At 44.4% G+C, this 22,990-nt stretch overlaps 1 protein-coding gene across 3 annotated transcripts in view; it reads left to right on the forward strand.

Annotated features, from left to right (window-relative positions):
- LRRC20 (leucine rich repeat containing 20) overlaps positions 1-22,990 on the forward strand; it is a 116,656-nt gene that overhangs the window by 71,181 nt on the left and 22,485 nt on the right. For 2 of the 3 annotated variants that reach the window (XM_074958945.1, XM_074958944.1), the window contains exon 4: positions 12,179-12,346. The exons of the other annotated variant lie outside the window; for it this stretch is intronic. In XM_074958945.1, the coding sequence (XP_074815046.1) occupies positions 12,179-12,346 (168 nt within the window). The remainder of the gene's footprint in view (positions 1-12,178; positions 12,347-22,990) is intronic. 3 annotated transcript variants of the gene reach the window in all.

Genomic DNA, 22,990 nt, shown 5'->3' on the forward strand with positions numbered 1-22,990 from the left:
TTCCTGAAGCTCTTACTGACTTTAACCTTAGCTAGCCCCACTCCTCCCTTCTGCACTTCTTTTCTGTGCCCTTTGTATCAGTTCTCCACTGATGAGCTAATTAATCCTTTATTTCACCCATCCTGCTATCCTGATTAGCTAATTACATCCTCAATCAAACCTCTTTGGGGGAGCTAATTAGCATCAGAGTTTAGGATCATGTGTTAACTCCCTACACTCTGTCACAGACTCCTACAGGGCAACCAGATGGGATGCTGGGTAACTAGGTTTATGGTATGTGTCCTTCTCTCTTGCATTTATTGAGCTACACTGTGTTTTGTGCTGTTGTATTGGACTTGGGATTTAGGACTTTTTATCAGACTCAAATTCCCAGGACACGTATTCCCTTACAGACAAAGGCAAACCTTAGAATTTCTGTGGCCTGGGGGCTACATCTCTTCTGAATTTTACATTATGCATAAATGCAATTGTTGCTCCTAGGGGAATTCTGTGCTAAAAAATTAAAAATTCTCCTTTTTCCTCCAACCCCACTCTTCAATCTACTGCATGAGCAGCTCTGCTGTGTTGGATATAAGTAGTCTGCTTTACAGGGACACTGAACATATGGGTGAAATCCTGGTCTTACTGAAGTCAGTAACAAAACTCCCTGTGACTTCAACAGAGTCAGAATTTCATCTATAGGGAGCAAGTGTAATGTTCTGATATCTGCTTCAAGACAAGCCTTGTCACTTTTATTTAGTTAGTTTTACACTATTTCTAAAAGCAGTGTCTAATAATGAATTCCTGAAGCATCACATCAGAGAGAGAGAGCAGTTCTTCACAATACATTAGCTTTTTGAGATTTCAGAGGGCTTCTCATTAGTTGGAGTATTAAATGAAAATCCAGGTCTCTCTGTGAGTTACGTATTGAAAGGCCAAGGTTTTGCTCTAGAAGTGAGGTTTTTAGAGATGAAAAACAATAATGAGGGTCCCCTAGCTGAGCCCCTAATAACTATCTATCAGGCATTTATTGCTTTTTTTCTATCCATTCCGCTAGTGCCCAAAAAAGTGGTAATTTAATGAAGAGAAAATGTAAGTTCCATGTAGGTGATATCAGTTTTTTCAAAATTCTTCTGGCATCACCCAGGTAACTCACCTTGCACATGGTTAATTCAGTGCTCCTGAGGTTCAAACAAGTAAGACACATTAAAATATCAGTATTCAAGTAGGAGACAGGGGCTGCTTTTGGATGCTGTTGGGCAAAAGAAATGATATTTTTGCCCCTCCCCAGCGAGAAGCTGGAAGAGATTTTGCATACTATGAGCCAGATCCTGAAGTCTGGTCTTTGTGTAACCAGTGCAGCTCAGGAGTGGGCTGTACTAATGTACTTTAAAATCACATTTGCGGTCCCCTGATCCTAGGGCCCTTGAACACTGGTCCCCCTCCCCTTCCCAACTTATGCCAAATTCTAAGAGCCCCAGGCATCTAGGAATCACTGAGGTACAGGCACATCTCAGCCATGTCCTTTGCCCCAGTCATGCCCAGCATTGGAAGGCAGCAAATGATAGGCTGGGGAAACTGGCAGAGAACTCTTTAAGCAAGTTTAATCAGCTTTAAAAGGTTAAATAAACAATATGGATGGGTGATATGCCCTATACCTAACCCATACGCTTCAGTCTGTTCAAGTCAACGTAGCTTTGCTGTACAAATATAGGAACCTGAGTAATGAGATTGGAGTTGAACTGAGTTCTTGGGGAACTGAGTGAAAGAGATATCGGGGAAACCCCAACACAGAGAGGCCAAGAACCTTGTTCCGTATGAGAGAGTTTGTATACGTGTCTTTCACAGAAATGGTCGTGGGTTCTCACGGACCGGTTGTCCGGGTTCGTTGGCAAGACTGAAAATACGGTGGGGAAGGATTCAATCACCTCCTGCATTTGGGCCTTCTGCTCTGGTTGAAGCTCTTCTCCCATTGGTACAGCTCGGGATACTGGGGTCACTGGTACTTGCGGGCTTAATTCAGGTGGATAGGGTGTTATTAGGAGTCCTTCCTGGTCTCTCCAGGCTTTCAAATGGTTAGTGGTTTATACTTGCATTTCCTCCTTCTTCCCAGGCTGTCAGACTTTGTAGTCAGTAAGTCCCACTTTTCTTACCACCTCAAATGGTCCCTGCCACTGGGCCAGTAATTTTGACTCTGAACCATCGCACAAATAGCAGTACCTGTCCCTTTGTTATAGGCCTTTTCTTGGTTTTGTTGGGCTTTCAATATGTTGTTGTTGTTTTTGCAAGGTCCTCTTAAACGTTTCTCGTAACTGGAGGATGTATTGCGCCATGTTTATTGTCTCTGGTCCTTCTTCCGCCCATGCTTCTTGGAGGAAGTCTCAAATCTCCTGAGGCTGTCTCCCATGTAACAGTTTGAATGAGGAGAATTCTGTGGATGCCTGCAGAACCTCTCTGACACCAAAGCTGGATATGAGTCAACAGTGTGCCCTTGTTGCCAAGAATGCTAACGGCATTTTGGGCTGTATAAGTAGGAGCATTGCTAGCAGATTGAGGGACGTGATCATTCCCCACTATTCGGCATTGGTGAGGCCTCATCTGGAGTACTGTGTTCAGTTTTGGGCCCCTGTCAAGGTTCCTTCCCCACTCTGAACTCTAGGGTACAGATGTGGGGACCTGCATGAAAGACCCCCTAAGCTTATTCTTACCAGCTTAAGTTAAAAACTTCCCCAAGGTACAAACTTGTCCTTGAACAGTATGCTGCCACCACCAAGCATTTTAAACAAAGAAGAGGGAAAGAGACCACTTGGAGACGTCTTCCCCCAAAATATCCCCCCCAAGCCCTACACCCCCTTTCCTGGGGAAGGCTTGATAATAATCCTCACCAATTGGTACAGGTGAACACAGACCCAAACCCTTGGATCTTAAGAACAATGAAAAATCAATCAGGTTTTTAAAAGAATAATTTTAATTAAAGAAAAGGTAAAAGAACCACTTCTGTAAAATCAGGATGGTAAATACCTTACAGGGTAATCAGATTCAAAACATAGAGAATCCCTCTAGGCAAAACCTTAAGTTACAAAAAGACACAAAAGCAGGAATATACATTACATTCAGCACAGCTTATTTTACCAGCCATTAATCAAAAGAAAATCTAACGCATTTTCTAGCTAGATTACTTACTAACTTAACAGGAGTTGGAAGGCTTGCATTTCTGATCTGCTCCCGGCAAAAGCATCGCACAGACAGACAGAACCCTTTGTAACGCCCCCCTCTCCAGATTTGAAAGTATCTTGTCCCCTCATTGGTCATTTGGGTCAGGTGCCAGCAAGGTTACCTTAGCTTCTTAACTCTTTACAGGTGAAAGGGTTTTGCCTCTGGCCAGGAGGGATTTTATAGCACTGTATTCAGAAAGGTGGTTACCCTTCCCTTTATATTTATGACAGCGCCACACTACAAGAAGGATGTGGAAAAATTGGAAAGAGTCCAGCAGAGGGCAACAAAAATGATTAGCGGGCTGGAGCACATGACATATGAGGAGAGGCTGAGGGCACTGGGATTATTTAGTCTGCAGAAGAGAAGAATGAGGGAGGATTTGATAGCTGCTTTCAACTACCTGAAAGGGGGTTCCAAAGAGGATGGATCTAGACTGTTCTTAGTGGTGGCAGATGACAGAACAAGGAGCAATGGTCTCAAGTTGCAGTGGGGGAGGTTTAGGTTGGATATTAGGAAAAAAAGTTTCACTAGGATGGTGGTGAAGCACTGGAATGAGTTACCTAGGGAGGTGGTGGAATCTCCTTCCTTAGAGGTTTTTAAGGTCAGGCTTGACAAAGCCCTGGCTGGGATGATTTAGTTTGGGATTGGTCCTGCTTTGAGCAGGGGGTTGGACTAGATGACCTCCTGAGGTCCCTTCCAACCCTGGTATTCTACGATTCTATGAAATAGCAGTGATGGGAGCAACTGGTGCCAATGACAAGGATCTGATTATACAAATTTTTTCATAATCTCTTTCAGCATCCGATTGAACCATTCAACTCATCCATCCATCTGGGGGAGGAGGGGAAAACAGGTGTTCTTAGAGTCTTAACCTTTAACAGAGCACACAGCTCTTTCATCAAACACGACACAAAATTAGTTCCCATATTGGTTAGGATCTCTTTCCGTATCCCGGTCAGGTCAACAGCTTCATAAGTTGGTCCATGATGCTTGCTACATTCATAGAGAGGAGGGGGATGGCTTTGGGCTATTGAGTTGTGTAGTCCAGGACCACCTGGATATACTGTTACCCTGTTATGTTTTTCCTCCAGCAGCCCCACTAGGTCCATCACTATTCTTTCAAAAGGTACCCCCACTATAGGAAGCAGGTTGAGGGGAGTTTTTGGGGTCCTCTTGGGTCCTGCCAATTGACACTCAGGGTATGACATGCAGTAGTCCTTGACCTTTATGTGCACTCCAATAGAACCTATTAATAACCCCAAGTGCCCCCTGCATGGGATTAAGTGGGTGAGCCATAATACTTCTCTTTGATATCTTCTTGGTACAAGGAACTGTATTTTTGTCTCTCTAGTTCAGTGGTCCCTCTCCAGGCAATATAACTGTTCCCCGCTAAGTTCAAAGTGGGGCCATTGCTTTAGCAGCTGAGGGTCCACTATACCATTGACTACTGCCACTTGATCATAAGCTTGTCTTAGTGTCTGGTCATCTCTCTGTTCCCTTATGAAATCTGCCTCTCTGATTAGGAGCTCTCCATCCAATGGGTATGGGTTCTCATTAGTCTTTGGGGAAGGGGTAGGGCCTCTCACCTGGTGGGAAGTCCCTTTCGTGGGGTTCTCTGTTTCATCCAATCACACCAGTTCCTTTGGTCTCACGAGTTCTTGGGCCTCCAGGAGCAGGGTGGCCCCCCCACAGGTAGGTGATTGCTCCACTCTTTTAGAATTTCTGTAAGTGTTTCCAGTCCCTGCCCAGGATTACTGGATATCCAAGGGTAGAAACTAGTCTTACAAAGAGGTTTCCTGTATGTTTCCTTACCAAAAATCAGACTTGGTGGGGTTGGGTCATAAATCTCCATGTACACACCGGAGAAAGACAATTTGTCCAGGGGAGCCCTCCTTGCTTACCAGCTGCTCTCTGATCAAAGTCTGGCTGAACCCTAAGTCAACTACCCCAGGCTTCTCTACCCCCTTGACCTTCATTGGGGCCATTATTTTAGTTGGGCCCCATTTTTAGGCCCTAATGTCAGCTGTCTAGGATTGTCCATAGTCATATTCCATAAGTCATATTCCATATTCGCAGCAGAAGTGACCTTGTTGCCCACATGGAAAAATGGCTTTCCCCAGTGGTGGTGATGGTTGGTTCATCACCGGGGGGAGTTTGGTCTTCAGGGTTGACCCCTTCTGTGAGTTTAGATATTCTCCAGGTTTCCATTCCTGGTTGAGCCATGGTCCTGTGGCCTTGCTGTACTCTCTGGCCATTGGTAACACTATGTCCAAGCTACAGATCCAGTCAGGCCTGCCTCCTTATCTAGTCCATGCCTTGGGGTGGGCTGGTCCCCTAATCCCAGCATAACTACTCCTCAATGTCTAAGAAGGGGGTCTGGTTGCAACTATTTAATTGTCTGTTAAATTTACGACTTTGGCCAAAGTCTCAGATCAATGCTTCAACCCTGAGTCATTCCCCCCAGCTGGGAGGATCTGGGTAAACTGTTCTATTGCCATCCACACCTGTATTCCAGCTCATGTCTCAGGTTGGAGTGAGCAGCAGCATTGTTCCTTGAGTTTCTGGGCTACCACCTGGAGCCGGTCCCCTGGTGAATATTTCTCTCAGTGGGAATGACTACGTGTAATGGGGTTCACTCACCACTGTGGTGCCTCCTGTTGGCTGTCTTGGGAATTAGCTCTGCGTGTTAGTGTGCCCTCTTCAGGTGGTCCCTCACTGCCATCACTCCTGCTCTAGGACCAACATCTTTCCAAGGACTGAAGGGGAAGGGAGTCCAGGAGAGCTGGCTGTATTTCAAGGAATCCCTGTTGAGGTTACAGGGACAAACCATCCCGATGAGTCGAAAGAATAGTAAACATGGCAAGCGACTAGCTTGGCTTAATGGTGAAATCCTAGCGGATCTTAAACATAAAAAAGAAGCTTACAAGAAGTGGAAGGTTGGACATATGACCAGGGAAGAGTATAAAAATATTGCTCGGGCATGTAGGAAAGATATAAGGAGGGCCAAATCGCACCTGGAGCTGCAGCTAGCAAGAGATGTCAAGAGTAACAAGAAGGGTTTCTTCAGGTATGTTGGCAACAAGAAGAAAGCCAAGGAAAGTGTGGGCCCCTTACTGAATGAGGGAGGCAACCTAGTGACAGAGGATGTGGAAAAAGCTAATGTACTCAATGCTTTTTTTGCCTCTGTTTTCACTAACAAGGTCAGCTCCCAGACTGCTGCGCTGGGCATCACAGAATGGGGAAGAGATGGCCAGCCCTCTGTGGAGATAGAGGTGGTTAGGGACTATTTAGAAAAGCTGGACGTGCACAAGTCCATGGGGCCGGACGAGTTACATCCGAGAGTGCTGAAGGAATTGGCGGCTGTGATTGCAGAGCCCTTGGCCATTATCTTTGAAAACTCGTGGCGAACGGGGGAAGTCCCGGATGACTGGAAAAAGGCTAATGTAGTGCCAATCTTTAAAAAAGGGAAGAAGGAGGATCCTGGGAACTACAGGCCGGTCAGCCTCACCTCAGTCCCTGGAAAAATCATGGAGCAGGTCCTCAAAGAATCAATCCTGAAGCACTTACATGAGAGGAAAGTGATCAGGAACAGTCAGCATGGATTCACCAAGGGAAGGTCATGCCTGACTAATCTAATCGCCTTTTATGATGAGATTACTGGTTCTGTGGATGAAGGGAAAGCAGTGGATGTATTGTTTCTTGACTTTAGCAAAGCTTTTGACACGGTCTCCCACAGTATTCTTGTCAGCAAGTTAAAGAAGTATGGGCTGGATGAATGCACTATAAGGTGGGTAGAAAGCTGGCTAGATTGTCGGGCTCAACGGGTAGTGATAAATGGCTCCATGTCTAGTTGGCAGCCGGTGTCAAGTGGAGTGCCCCAGGGGTCGGTCCTGGGGCCGGTTTTGTTCAATATCTTCATAAATGATCTGGAGGATGGTGTGGATTGCACTCTCAGCAAATTTGCAGATGATACTAAACTGGGAGGAGTGGTAGATACGCTGGAGGGGAGGGATAGGATACAGAAGGACCTAGACAAATTGGAGGATTGGGCCAAAAGAAATCTGATGAGGTTCAATAAGGATAAGTGCAGGGTCCTGCACTTAGGATGGAAGAATCCAATGCACCGCTACAGACTAGGGACCGAATGGCTAGGCAGCAGTTCTGCGGAAAAGGACCTAGGGGTGACAGTGGACGAGAAGCTGGATATGAGTCAACAGTGTGCCCTTGTTGCCAAGAAGGCCAATGGCATTTTGGGATGTATAAGTAGGGGCATAGCCAGCAGATCGAGGGATGTGATCGTTCCCCTCTATTCGACACTGGTGAGGCCTCATCTGGAGTACTGTGTCCAGTTTTGGGCCCCACACTACAAGAAGGATGTGGATAAATTGGAGAGAGTCCAGCGAAGGGCAACAAAAATGATTAGGGGTCTAGAGCACATGACTTATGAGGAGAGGCTGAGGGAGCTGGGATTGTTTAGTCTCCAGAAGAGAAGAATGAGGGGGGATTTGATAGCTGCTTTCAACTACCTGAAAGGGGGTTCCAAAGAGGATGGATCTAGACTGTTCTTAGTGGTGGCAGATGACAGAACAAGGAGCAATGGTCTCAAGTTGCAGTGGGGGAGGTTTAGGTTGGATATTAGGAAAAAAAGTTTCACTAGGATGGTGGTGAAGCACTGGAATGAGTTACCTAGGGAGGTGGTGGAATCTCCTTCCTTAGAGGTTTTTAAGGTCAGGCTTGACAAAGCCCTGGCTGGGATGATTTAGTTTGGGATTGGTCCTGCTTTGAGCAGGGGGTTGGACTAGATGACCTCCTGAGGTCCCTTCCAACCCTGGTATTCTACGATTCTATGAAATAGCAGTGATGGGAGCAACTGGTGCCAATGACAAGGATCTGATTATACAAATTTTTTCATAATCTCTTTCAGCATCCGATTGAACCATTCAACTCATCCATCCATCTGGGGGAGGAGGGGAAAACAGGTGTTCTTAGAGTCTTAACCTTTAACAGAGCACACAGCTCTTTCATCAAACACGACACAAAATTAGTTCCCATATTGGTTAGGATCTCTTTCCGTATCCCGGTCAGGTCAACAGCTTCATAAGTTGGTCCATGATGCTTGCTACATTCATAGAGAGGAGGGGGATGGCTTTGGGCTATTGAGTTGTGTAGTCCAGGACCACCTGGATATACTGTTACCCTGTTATGTTTTTCCTCCAGCAGCCCCACTAGGTCCATCACTATTCTTTCAAAAGGTACCCCCACTATAGGAAGCAGGTTGAGGGGAGTTTTTGGGGTCCTCTTGGGTCCTGCCAATTGACACTCAGGGTATGACATGCAGTAGTCCTTGACCTTTATGTGCACTCCAATAGAACCTATTAATAACCCCAAGTGCCCCCTGCATGGGATTAAGTGGGTGAGCCATAATACTTCTCTTTGATATCTTCTTGGTACAAGGAACTGTATTTTTGTCTCTCTAGTTCAGTGGTCCCTCTCCAGGCAATATAACTGTTCCCCGCTCTAGACTGATGGCTCTAGACTGTTCTCAATGGTAGCAGATGACAGAACGAGGAGTAATGGTCTCAAGTTGCAATGGGGGAGGTTTAGATTGGATATTAGGAAAAACTTTTTCACTAAGAGGGTGGTGAAACACTGGAATGCGTTACCTAGGGAGGTGGTAGAATCTCCTTCCTTAGAGGTTTTTAAGGTCAGGCTTGACAAAGCCCTGGCTGGGATGATTTAACTGGGAATTGGTCCTGCTTCGAGCAGGGGGTTGGACTAGATGACCTTCTGGGGTCCCTTCCAACCCTGATATTCTATGATTCTATGATTCTATGACTGCAGCGTCCTCTTCAGCAACACAGCTCTCCATCCATGCCACAAACTGTGCTCCCCACTTCCGGGGGACCTGCAGTCCGCTGTTCAGCCACTTCCCTTAGTGGCTACTGCAGCGAGTTTTCTGGCCTCTTCCTTGTGGCCCCAGCATCCTCTTTGCCCTTGCCTCAGGTCCTCAGCCTGCAATCCCCAGCAACCAGCCAGGAGCTGTCTCCTGCTCCCCTGGTTCCTGCTAGCAGCACTGCTCTCGCCAAGCTGTTGGCAGTTCTCTCATCCCTCCAGAGACACAGTCCTTCCTCCATAGGCTCCCAGCAGAGAACTGCCTTCCTCTGTCCTGCAGATCCGTCTTTGTATGGAGCTACTTGGCCCTGAGTGGCTGCTCCCTTCAGCCTTTCTCTTAATTAGCTGCCTCTGGCGCAGCCTCCCTAGGGCTGCTTTTAACCCCTTTTCTGCCAGTGAGGGGCAGCTGCTGCATCACACTGCGACACATTTCAGATGCAAAGTCCAGATGAGCGTAGTCTTGCACATTGACTAGGTCTAGTCCCCTACATGCAGGCTGGGATGTCCCGGTCAAGTATGAGGCCAGCAGAATGGCCCAGTGTTCCGGCGGCCAGTGGGCTGCTCTTGCAAACATAACCAAAAATGCCGCAGGATCATCTTCCAGTTCCATCTTTGTAAGCTTTACCAACACCCTAGTAGTTGGGATTGGATTAGGGGCTCCTGCAGAAGGATCTGCCGCTCCCTTTTGGCTCTATGAGCATCAGCACCTGCTGAAGAAGATGCTACTGCTGTTCTTGTTGTGGTGCTACCAGCTCTCGAACGAGCTGCTGCTTTCGCTGTTGGTGTATTGCTTGTTGCTGCTGCTGGGCGCTCATCTGCAGCAACAGCTGGTGTTGCTGCTGTACCCTGTTGCTGCAGGTTATCAGTTACCCACTTTAACAGTGTCTCCATTTCCGTCTTTGTGCTTCCTCTGTCTGACTGATAAGGAAAGCTTTTCTGTTTTGTTTTTTTCTCTCCCTCCCTTTAACAGAGCTGGAACAAGCCTGCCCATGTTCTCCACCAGTCGTAAACAGGAACACTCAGCACCAGTGCTGTCTAGTGGTCAGGCAGGGGTGTGTCCCCCTCCCTGATGTCCCCCTTTTCAGTTACAGTTCTGTCTTGTGGGGTCTGTCCCTTCTTTTGTGGCTCAGCCCCACTGGCTGGGTTACATATTCCAGTCCATCCTTGTTTGGGATATCCCAAAAGAAAGTCCAATCACAGAAAATTCTTATAGCACCCACAGGGCTTCAGGGCTTTCACCGGAGTTCAGGAACTTTTGGTCTGGCCCTTGAACAGTCAGGGTCTTCCCTAGCTGGATTCTCCACCCAGGTAAAGGCTCCTATTGTTGTCAAGTCTTGTGGAGTTTGTAGGGGAGCCTGAGCCCATTCTTTCCACCAGGCTCTGATCCAGAGCCTAATGGTAGGCAGCTAAGTTCTGTACCTTGGGGTGCTAAGAAGCTGCCTACAAGGATCACTTCCTACCTAAGTCCCCTTTTCCCCCACAGGGTAAATTAAAGAATCACAAATAAACTTTCACAATCAATCACCAGTCTTTCCTTTGCAGGCTTTATCAGGTGTTGCAGGTTTCAGGCAATGAGAGCTCCTGGGCTGTATTTCCCCAGAGCTCAGAACAGAGGGTCTGTTCCCTTCCATTGCCTGCCTCCTCTCAGCAGCTCTGCTTCCCGTTTTAATCTCCACCTCCAGCTAGCGCAGGCTTTGAGGTTTGCAGCAGGGCAGGGCAAGGTGAGCCCAGAAGTGCTCCTTAACCCCTTGTTGTCCAGTGTGGGGTTTGTATCCCCATCACAGGCAGATGCTCAACATGGAAAATTTTAACCCAAGTAGTTAAAGTTTTTCAAGGTATAGGTAACTGAAAACAGGATCCTATAATGGAAAGTTGCAGGCAATGTGAATAATAGGCAGTGCTACCTGCACTACCTCTAATTCCCTTTAGGAAAACACCATCAACATCGAACTAGTTTCTGTAATTTATTTAAATAATCTTTTACCACATTACTCTGGCTGGCAAGGAGAATGAGGTGAGGAGCATTTTCATGCTGTCAAATGTACAAATATCTGATAAGTTTATCCATAATTCTGGATTTTCTGGGCACTAATTGTGGTTTCTAATAATTACCCAGTGTTCTAATGAGGCACTTTGTCCTTAAATCACGGATATACACTCTCATCTTGAACTGCAGCTTAATAACATTCTTTTTTGGAAATTGTTGTCACTGAGACTATCAGATCTTTCAGAGCATTAGTCTCCTCTTAATGCACAGGAATTTATATGCTGTTCCATGTTGAAATTCTTATGCAGCTATAGAAAGATTTCTAGTTTGGAATCCATTAGGGACTGATTCTGTTCCCTTTATTTGCAATGAATATGTCTGACTCCACAAGTAACCCCACTGAAATCTGTGGTACTGCACATGAAATAAGGTACTGCTCACTGTGACACAGGGGTGGCAGAACTGGCCCCTTAATGAGAAGCCTAGTTGCAGTTGCTGACAAGATTTCAAAGGGCTAGACTTTGGCCAGCACCTACACAAAGTGGTGAAGTCAGGAGTAAGAGAACTCTCCTTTGCACAGCCCAGTCACCCACCAAGCAGAAGGGCTGCTCCCCTCTAGGAACTGTTGTTCCAAAAGAGTGTGGGAGAAATGAGGTGGTGATGTCAGAGTCATAGATAGCTCCGCTGGCTGGCTGTGCTGAGGAGAGTGTGCTGCATGCCTCAGAAGGGGAGTCTCAGATTATTTCCCCCAAGCAAGAGGAGCACTCAGTGACGCAACCTGCCTCTTTGAGCCATAATGCTCCCTTGTGCTTACCCTGGGGCAGTGCAGCTCTGTACCCCTCACAATGTAAGGCTGTGGTTGGCTAAAAGCCACAATTTAGCCCAAAAGAATTTATTCCTACCATGGATTAGGCCACGTATATAACAGGCTAATAAAGGATGGATGTGGTTGTTTCTCATACAAAAATCTTGTTTTTCCTTCTCCCTTGTCACTAAGGAATCGCAGCAGCAGCAGCAGCAATGTAGGATTTGGGGTTGTGCGTTTTTTTGTTTTCATGATGTCACTTTGTCTCTCCCCTGCCCCCATTCCCACCCAAACTGTAGAACTCAACCTGGAAGGGAATTATCTGCATCGCCTGCCTGAAGAGATGAGAACCCTGTTACATCTGAAGGTGATCAACCTGTCCAGGAACAAGTTTCGACACTTTCCTGAGCAGTTGACTACCTTGAAGGCTCTTGAAACCATCAACCTTGAAGAGAATGAGATTACAGGTAACCTAACAGGGGAGAGTGTGAAAATCAAGTGCCTTAATGTTAGGTAACAATAGCCCAGATGACATCTCAAGGACAGAATTTTGTTTTATAGTAGTTTTCCTCATGTTTTCTATTAAGGGAGTTTGAATCAGAACAGGATTTTGTTTCTTAAATAATTATCTGCTACCTATTCCAGCAGTTTGTCTGTCATCGAGTCACAGGTCTCATTTTGTTTCATCATAATCATCTCCAAAGCAACCAAATGTCATGCCACATACAGAGGATTATAGGCCAAATACAGACACATAAAAGCACATGCATCTCTTGACATTAGAAATGGAGAAGCTGTCCCGGCTTATATTATGTTTGAGCTAGTTAAGATCACTGACTCTATGCATAAGCAACAGAAGCAGATGAATGCTTAACAACAAAGATCTGATTTACTGGCAGAAGACTTTGTGATAAATGACAAAGGTATCACTGCAACTCACAGCAACTCTTTTTAAAGTTGGACAGTTCAACTGACTGGAATGGCATAACTTAGAGTTACCAGTTTAATACTATTCTGTTTCATATTTGTTCTGTGTACCAGCACTTCTCAGTCTAAAGGCTTTCAGCATTAAAGAGTCCGTAGGAGGCCAAAATTTGACCTACCGTTTTTGTGTTCTTTGAAGCAGTGGTTCTCAATATTTTCCCTACTGCATGATCCCATGCTGCAACAGAAAAAAACGTTGGGACCCCTTCTCCAGCTACAGGGAAAAGGAGGGTGTAGAAGGCAATGGAAACTACCAACGTTCAAGTTGCTTAAGAAACATCCTGTTTTTTTAAGTGTTAACATAAGGGTGGTTGAACAAGCTGTTAAATTTATTAAAATAAATCACCTTACAACAGCTTTCACAGTCTGATTTCCAGTGCCATCAAATGGCAGAGTAATTTTTTTCCTCAAACTGGCTATCCTGCTGGGAAATATTATTTCATGGCAGTCCTCGCATAACTCTTGTACATACATAATTCAGCCTAGAACATTTCTCTTTTCACTTAACAACCTTTTCTTTTTTTGCCAAATCCTTCTTTGTTTCACCTGCATTTCTCACCTCCTTCCACAAGTGGCTCCACTGAGATTTTTAGGTTTAGATTTTCAAAGCCACTTAAGGGACGAGGATAGCCAATTCCTAATTGGTATCCAAATCCCCTATGCAGCTTTGAAAAACTTCATCTTAATGTCTTTCCTCCCTTTTTGCTTTTGCAACAGTGTTCTGAAGATTTCCCTATTTTCTGTCAGCCCTGGAATGGGGAGATAGGATTTTCTCCCTCACTGCCCCTTTTGACAAGGAGCAACTTTGATGAATTCTGGAGCAAGCCACTGCCAGCCCCGTCTGTTGGAGTGAAAGTTGCTATAACTTGAGGCTTTAAGGTAGAATAAAATGGGGAACCAATGGCTCTGTGAGCCCTCCAGAGAACGACTGGACTCCCTCTACAAAGTGTCTGGTGATGCTCTGCATTAAAGGACATTATGTAAGAGCAGATTCTGTTATATACAGTCTCTCTTACTCATCACAGCACATTAAACTTATATAGTAATAAATACTGAGCCATGATGGAGAAATAAAGAAATTAATTAACCAAGTAGACAAGGTGGGTGAGGTAATATCTTCTATTGGACCAATTTCTGCTGGTGAGAGAGACAACCTTTCAAGCTTACAGAGAGTTCTTCTTCAGGTCAAATTAACTAGGTGACATTTGTAGCTGATTAAAAACTCTTGTAGCCCTCACAAGTGGTCCTGCACTCCACACTTCACCTATCTGAGAGCTATAACTTCAAGGATCTTCTGCTGAAGTAAATTACCCCAGTCATATGCTCCTAAATTAATCTGTGCCCTTTAAACATGCCAGACTTCATTTTCACATATGCACGTTCTCCCAGCTTCAATGCCTTTTTGTGTTCAGTTGTGCTAAATGTTCTCCAATTACAATCTCTGCAGCCAAATAAGGAGAAGCATTGAGAAGCTCCAATTGTCCTATCATCTCTGCTGGAAGAACAGTACCCAGTGGGCTGAAAATCAGGGGTACCCTATGGGTCTAATAAGGATGTTGAGTCTCTGGGAAGAGGAACAGGGAGCAACTCAGTTTACTGACCTCTCAGCAGTGCATCTAATCATATGATATGCCGTTTCTTAAAGCTTTTCTTTCTTTCTGGCAAGCCCTAGCATCCTGTGATAACTCACTATATGAGATGAACATCCGAACCGGCCAGGGAGCCAGTAAGTACAGTTGTTTTCAGGCAATCAGCTTTTTCTGCCTTGAAAACTTGACAAGTAGGCAGCCTAGAGTACCTTACATTAAGTGCAAGGGATGCTAGAAACCTGCCATTTCACTGATCCTGTCTGTAACAGAATTAATCAGTAGGTTTCTGTTAGTACATGTGCTCTATGCAAGGCAACTAAGATGGATAGCGAAAATTACAATTTATGCTTTGTTTCCCCCCATGTTTTGCACATGGTTTATTTTAATTGGATTTTAGCTTTGACCCAATAAAATCCTTTTCTCGTCTCTCTGGTAAGGTAACACAGAGCAAGAGAGACTGGGTAACAGATAATACCCTTTTCATTTGATCACAATAGACAAAACCTCTCTGTGAAGGAAGGATCAATTGTAAACCATAAGGCACTGATAATTGGCCCAGTTAGAGTATTTAGGCTGCTGGCCAGATAGTAAGCCAATTAAAAGCTTGCCCTGATACACAAATAAAGAGAAGCATGTTTTGAACGGGGATGGTGGGAGACAATGTCTGAAATTGCTTATAAGAAAGGAAGGCAAGAGAATAACTTCTTCCTCCTCCTCTTCCTCCTAATTATAGAAAGGAAAAAGATCATTGCAGAGGTTTTTTTCCTTGTTGCTTGTTTGACTCAGATTCAGAGTGTGATAATGGTGCCAAGTTCTGAATCCCTTCAGAGTTATTTTCCATACTTCTTACATCAGAAATTCATTTTTTATGTGAGCTTTCTTATATTCACTTACTCTGCTGCAAAAATTCAAGAAGAAATAGCAGACGTCTATTTTTTTAAAGAAAATGGTATATGGTTTGAGTAATGTTTTTGGCAGTACAAGATTAAAGTGCAAAAAAGAAAACCTTGTTGTGTGAAAACACAATTTAAAATAAGGTTGGAAACCTCTGATACTTTAACTAATAGTTCTGTTTTTTTTCACTGTGTTTTAAGTTAGCTGGCACACCAGAAAACTAAGGGTTTGCGTACAGGGGAAGGTATTTTTTTTAATTATCTGGTGACTGTCTGTGAATTGGATAGTCTGCTGTGAAAACAGACTAAATCCATTTTGAGCTGAGTTAGTCTAGAAAAAAGCTTTGTGTGGATGTGTTTGTATTTCAGATTAACTTTTTCATTTCTGGCAGTCCTCTGACTGCTATCCCACACCCCGTTGTCTCGCAGCTGGATTGACCTGTCTGTTTACCTTTATGCCTTCTATTGCTCTGGGGCCCTATTGACTGCATATTATCTCCCTATTTAAATGCTGGGCATGTAGCTAGGTATCCCGCATTTGTGAGTACATACTCCTGGAGTCAGATATCTTTCTCTGCATTATAACAACCATGTCTCAGGTTTCTGCATGGAGCCATGCAGAGATCATGAATCCCCTTGAGATCTGGGAAGAGGAGACAGTCCAAACCTGCCTTAAAAACACCCAATAGTATACCAAGATATAACAGGGTATATCAAAGCTGCTGACAGAGAGGAGTCATTCCTGGGACAAGTTGCAGTGGTGCAGCAAAGGAAAGGAGCTCTAGCAGAAGTATTAAAAAAACCAGGACAGCAACAAGACCATTGGCAACACCGCGAGTTCCTGCCCCTACTATCGTGAGCTGGACTGGATTATGGCCAAGGAGGCTACTTCCAAACCCAAATATTTCCTAGAGAACACCAATGGCACCCAAGAGGCCATGGCCCCTGAGCCCCATCAGGATTCCAGGATGGAGGAGATTACCAAGAGAGTCAGGATGTCTTCCCTGTGCAAGAGCCTGAGAGGGAGAGAACGTTGGGGATGGCTCCCAGAACCCAGGCAAACACCCAGCATGAGAATGCTGGGGAGAAGACCTCTTCTGCCAGTATGACATGCTGTGCTACAGTACAACTGCATAGGGGAATAGAAACAACTTTTGTTCTGGGGACCCCAAGGTCACTGTCGACTTGGACAGATGTGAGCTGGGAGCCTTTCTGAGCTTGCTTGGCTTTTATTTCTCCATGCCCACCCTGCCACATGCTCAAAATGGTTCCCACGCAGAGAATTTAATCTCCACAGATGTTATTTCTCTGAAATATCAAATCCCATAGGCATCAGCCAAACTGTCACCCCCCCAAACCCCATTTCCTGTGCTGCTTAGCATTCTTTCTCTCTCTGTCTCCCCCCGGACGACCAACGCTCCTCATTCCCCCCTCCCCCCATCCCATCCTCACTCAATCTGGCAGCACCATAGGGGTTACAAATCAAATACATTGTAATGCAGGCATGTTTATTGAAACAGCAGGTACAGGGAGAGAAACGGCAATACAAATATTTTGCTTCACAGTTTGAGCAATTCCCCAAGCTGTTGGCTACCTTAGCATTTGGGAAATATATTTCCTGAAGTGAGACATTTCAAAATGCATCGTGATTATAAAGTGTTTGCGGCTATTTTCAGTCAAACTCTCAGGGCTCGTCTACACTTGAAACACTACAGTAGCACTACTGTTTCAATATGGATTTCAATATAGCTGGTCACTACAGCAATGTGAGGGATTCTCCCACCGACTTAGTTAGATCGATGGAAGAATTCTTCCACAGGCCTAGAGCAGTCCACGCTGGGGGTTAGGGCAACTTAACTGCATCACTCAGTGGTGTGGATTTTTCACACCCTTTAGCCACATAGCTGCGTCGATCTCACTTTTCAGTGTTGACCTGGCCTCAGCATTGTTAACTTCTTGGGTTCACAACAATCCCTTCAGAAATCTATTTATTTTGCAGTGCACTTTGTGCTGAACTACAGATGTCATAAAAAAAATTAAGGTAAAGATGTTGCTGCATTTTGGCACAAACGTTGCAAGGCAGTGTAGCCTTCTTGAGGCCATGTGTATAAACAGGGTAGTCCTTCCGCTCCTACAGACTGATCTGGGGGGACCATTCTGGTGAATAGCAACACTGCATATCTTGCTGGTCTGCCCATTGGCTTTTTGAACAAGACCTTTCTCTGCCTTTTAGCAACATGCCTCAGGGGTAATCTCCTCCAAAGTACAGATGATCTTCAGAGGTGCATGTGCAATTATGAACCTTACCCCTGCCTTCCCTGCCGACCTGATCCACCCACTCTCCCCAGGGCCCCAGCCCACCAATGGCTTGCACAGGTGCACATGCCATTACTAACCAACCCCCTGCTTCTCTCACCTCCCATAACCTTCCTAGTCCACAACAAACCCTGGATTGGTACAAGGGTTCTATACAAAGTGGAAGTAAGGTGAAAAACATCTTATCTCCAAGCTTGGGGACCTCATGTCTGCAGCCCAGAAGAGGCATAAGAAGACCGATGGAGGGAAGGTCTCCTTAATGAAAAAGTAGAACAGAGAATTGACAAGGAAGAGCCTGGAAAAGGATAGGGGTATGTAGAAACAGATGCTGGAGATGATGCAGAATAATCACGGCATCGGGTACCATTGGCTGGGAACTGGTCTAACACTGGGAGAAAGTGTTTTTTACCCAGAAAAAGTAAAGGCATGCATGAGACCCAACATCTGAAGAGAGGCACTCAGAGAGGCTAGAAGAGGGGACAGAGGTGCAGCTAGTGCAGCAATCGTGACACCCTCCTCTGCCCTCCCAGCTACCCTCTTTCCCCCATTGCTTGTTACACTCGTGTTGCATTTTGTTTCAAACTATGTTATAAACTCTTCAGGGCAGGGATTTGTGTCTTCCTGTGTTTTGCACAGTGCCTAGCAAAATGGGAACCCCATACTGTTCAGGGCCTTAGGGTGTGAATGCACCACAAACAGTTAATAGTTAAGTGTTTGTACAGCACTTAAAACATGTAAAGTATAATATGTTATTTTGTGATCTGGGCAAACATCCACCACGGAATGGGTCGAAAGCTTGGACTTTGTTTCAGTGTAAACCTAAAATATATATAAATACAGATCATACCAAACTGAAAGGGTAACACTTTACCCTGCAGCAGCTGTTGCCCAGACTCCTTTAAAAAATTATAATGTGTCTTCCTGTCCAAATGTCATTACATTTCAGACTTAAGACTAATCCATAGTAGAAAGAGTTTCCATATAGCTATAATGGCAAACAATCCTAGTGGAGATGCAGCTTATACCAGCAAACAAGTTCCCTGAACAAAATAAGCTGTAGCAGCAAAAGGATTTTTCTGACATTAGGGCCTTTGCTGCCATAGCTATGTTGGCTGGATGTATGTTTTTTTCATACTCTGAACCGACATAGCTATGCTGGCAAAACTTTAAAGTGTAGACCAGATCTGAGCAAAAAAATTATACCAGCAAAATCACTTTTATACCAGTTTAACTTCATCTGTGGTAGGGCTTTTGCTGGTATATAAACATCATAACAAAATCAGACCCTGACCAACATTGCTATACCAGCAAAAGTTTCTAGTGTTAACCTGGGGCTCCACTGTCTGGATCAGATGGGGTACTCAGCAATAGGGGTGAAATCTTTATAGGTTCAGTGAAGGAGTGAGTCTACCACTTTTCTCCGTGTAGAATATGGACCTATTTGTGTTTCCAGTTAAAGTTAATTAGTGATGCATCCTAAGAATATTTGAGTCCCTTCTGCTGCTGCAAAGAATTACCGCTGATAGCAGCATAGTTGTGGAACATGTGAAACATAGATCAAAGGACACAAGAACTCTTAGCTTTTCATTCCTCACTTTGTTGGTTTGGTATTTATTTTTCAAACACCTGGAAGGGTCTTTTGTGATTAGCTAATCCATACAAATGCAGAAGGCGGGAGAGATGTAAAACTGCCTTTGATTCATGGAGTTGAGTGAAGCAGCTGCCTATATAATGAATGGTTAAACCCTAGAGTGATTTGCAGAAGTGCTTCAAGCTAAAGCTTCATCCTTGACAGGTCTTGCTTTCTCTGGAGTCTTGGCTTTCTTTTAATCTGAAAGAAATCTCAGGAACACAAGGAATGTTTCTTAGATAAAATATTTGGCTTCTTTTAATTTCATAGTGTCAGGTTCCTTCCTTTTCCAGTTTCACTGGATTCTGAGTTAAAATGGAATTGGAAACATTCTTTAGTGTTAGTAAAAAACGCATTGCTTATTATCCGGTGATACTTGCATAGATTAAGTTTACATGGTTCAAAAAAAGTGTAGTTAAACTGGTGTCATTTTGGTGTAGGTGAGAGGAGTCAAACCTGTGATGGCAAAAGGACAGATCTGTATGAAATAGTATCATTGTTTGGTGTTACTTTGAATGATCATTTAACATTGCTACTTGCCTTGTGTACATTCTGATCCACAGATGGGATAAATACTGTGCATCCAACTTATACTTATTGTGAATGACAAAATTCAATTGCATTTGAATATTTTTGCTTGTCATACAACAAATGTTGGACTGGAGAAAATGAAAGGAGAAAGAATAGGATCATATTAGTATGTGGGGTGACAAAGTCATGCTGGATGGCTGCAAGAGGGTGGTCCTATTGGGTTCTGGGAAGTGGGCAGGCTTGTGCCTTGCCTGCCCACTTCCTGGATCCCAATAAGGCTAAAGGCTCCTCCCCCAGCCTAAGGGGAGGAGCTACTGAGCCTGGGACTCAAATAAGTATGAGAGACAACAAAAGAGAAAACAAGGACAGGTGTGAAGGTCAAAGGGTCAAAAGTAGGGAACCTGAAGGGGACACTGAGCAGAGAACCCCAGACAGCACCCACTGCTCCTCAAAGGGTGTGTTAGCCCTAGAATGGTAAAGGCCTTTTTTCCTACAAGTTGAGAAGGGTTTGCCTTAGGTCAATTAGGGACACCTGAGTCCAATTAAGGACTGCCTGAGACCTTTTAAAACCCCTCCTCTGGTGGGAGGGAGGAGAAACAAGCTCCTGCAAGGCTAGTGGCAGTAGGGAGATAGGCTTCTCCAGGATGAGAGGCAGCCCCCTCTCCTCATGGGGGAAAATAACTAAAATTGAATAGCCCGGGGCCAACAGCAGGACACCCCCTGCTCAGTGAGGGGGCAGGGAAAGGTATCCCCCTTTGTTTTTGTGTTTGTAAATTTGTTTCCTTTCTTCTTAGGCCTGCACCGAGGCCTACCTTGAAAATACTGATAAGTAAACACAGAGGGGAAAGAGAAACACTGTTTAGAAGGGGGCTGATTTACCCCAGGCCTCTCTACCACCAGAGGGGGACGTGCTAAGTCCAGTGAGATGGAGGAGGTGCATTACCACGCATAGATACAAGCTTAACCCTTGACAATTTAATGAGAGAGGCCAGCCAGCAGATGCAAACAGGCAAAGGGAGGGAGTGAGGGGAAAGGAGGAAGGCAATGGACTCAAGGAAATTGTTCTAATGGTAAATAGTTATGAAAGGAGAATCAGAACCATGTTTTTTTAAGAGTCTTTAGAATATGGTCCTGATTCAGCAAAGCACTTAGGCATGTGCTTAACTTTAAGCCAGTGAAACTAATCATATGCTTAAAATTAAGCATGTGTAAGTGCCTTGCCGAACCAGTGTTTGTTATCCTTTAACACATAAAACAGTAATGTAAACAGGATGTCTAGCTGTTAACCTATAAGGAGACTGGAAATTGTTTGATTTTATTAGTGGATTTTTTTTGTTTTTGTATTGTTTTGTAGAACAGGTGATAAGTCTAATAAATCACAGTTATCTTTTTATAAGGTGGATTATACTTTGTGACCAAGTCTCCAACTGCATGGGATAACATCTTATAAAGAAGATCTCTGAGACCTAGCCACTTTACTTTTGCCTGATGTTTAAGACATTCTGGTCTGTGCCAGCCGACTCGGGCTTCTGGAGCTTGGGCTGCAGGACTGTTTGATTATTGTGTAGACTTCTGGGCTCAAGCCTGAGCTCTGGCACCCTCCTATCTTGCAGTGTCCTAGAACCTGGGCTCCAGCCCGAGCCCAGAAGTCTACACAGCAATCAATCAGCCCCAAAGCCTGAGCCCCACAAGCTGAAGTTGACTGGCATGGGCAGCCATGGTATCTAGTTGCTATGTAGACATACTCTTAGAGAGTAGGGCTTAGCTGACCCAAGCTATGGCTTGAGCTGCCCTAGCTTCTATTTTGGTTCAAGTTCCTAAACATGAAAGGTGGTTGTAGCTGTGTCAGTCCCATAATATTAGAGAGACAAGGTGGGTGAGTGAGGTAATATCTTTTACTGGACCAACTTCTGTTGATGAGAGACAAGATTTCAAGCTACAGAGAGCTCTTCCTCCGGTCTGGGAAAGGAAGAGCTCTGTGTAGCTCAAAAACGTGTCTCTCTCACCAACAGAAGTTGGCTCAGTAAAAGATATTCCAGTACCTCATCCACCTTCTCTCTAAATGTGAAAGGATCAGTCACCAGAAATAACGCCAACATTTATTGCCGTTTGGGTTTAGAGGCATATTCATTTGTTATCTGAAGACTTATTGTACTTTGAAGATGATGAAACTGCCTCATTAATATGAACAGTTATGCTACTAGTTGGCCATGAGGTGTGGGCTAGCTTTGCTTCACCCCTCTTGCCCTAGATTCTATATGGCATATGGTGTGGTATGGAGCACTACTGCATACTTCTACTGTCATTCCTCCATGAGGTGTGTTAACATTATGTTAAGAAACCTCTGAAGAAGTGACAGTGATATTTTAGTCTCTTCGGTGTGCCTCTCTAAAAACTGTGAATATTCTGTTTGGTAAACACGGACAAATACAATCATTAGACTTGTAAAATCTTTCAAACAAAACTAAAAAGGGGCGGGGGGAAGAGACCACATGTCTTCACTGACATAACCAGATCTAGTAAAACAAATATTTAATGTTACAAAGTGAAGCATTAGGAATCATAACAAACTGAACAAAAGTGACAGCCATCAAATTACATGCAGATAAAAGGCCAATTATTTTTCAGAGTGAATTTTTAAAGAATTAAGTCTGACATATCACAGCAGACACGATTCATATGAGGAGGTGAATATCAGGAGCAGCCAACATTTTTAGGTGTTTATCTGGGATCACCTGATAAGAGAACCTTATTTTCAAAACTGTCTGTTAGGATCCATATTTGATTAGAAGTGTCAGGTATGTACCATACTTGTCTGTAAAAGTCTGACACATTAGATAAAGCTGTGCTTTTAGTTACTAAAGCTGGGGGAGAATTTCCCTCTTCCAGATTTCCCCTCTCCCCCCTGTATGTTGGCATTCTGGAGGAGCAGCACAGATGGGGAATGTAGTAGTACCACATAGAAAAGCTGCTTCGAGTGGGGAATCTTGAAAACTTACTCCTGAGCTCTGACTTTCAAGGCTTACCTGTCACTTTGATGAACTGCTTTGAATATTAATAACTTCGAGCAGTGGAGCTTCATTCAGCAAGTACCAATTAAAAGATCAAACCTAGTTCATCCTGCCCCCTTGGTATTATACTTTTTTTTTTTCCCAGCGGCCAGTTAAA

The sequence above is a fragment of the Natator depressus genome, chromosome 7 (assembly GCF_965152275.1).
Source record: "Natator depressus isolate rNatDep1 chromosome 7, rNatDep2.hap1, whole genome shotgun sequence".
In the NCBI taxonomy this organism is placed as follows: domain Eukaryota; kingdom Metazoa; phylum Chordata; order Testudines; family Cheloniidae; genus Natator; species Natator depressus.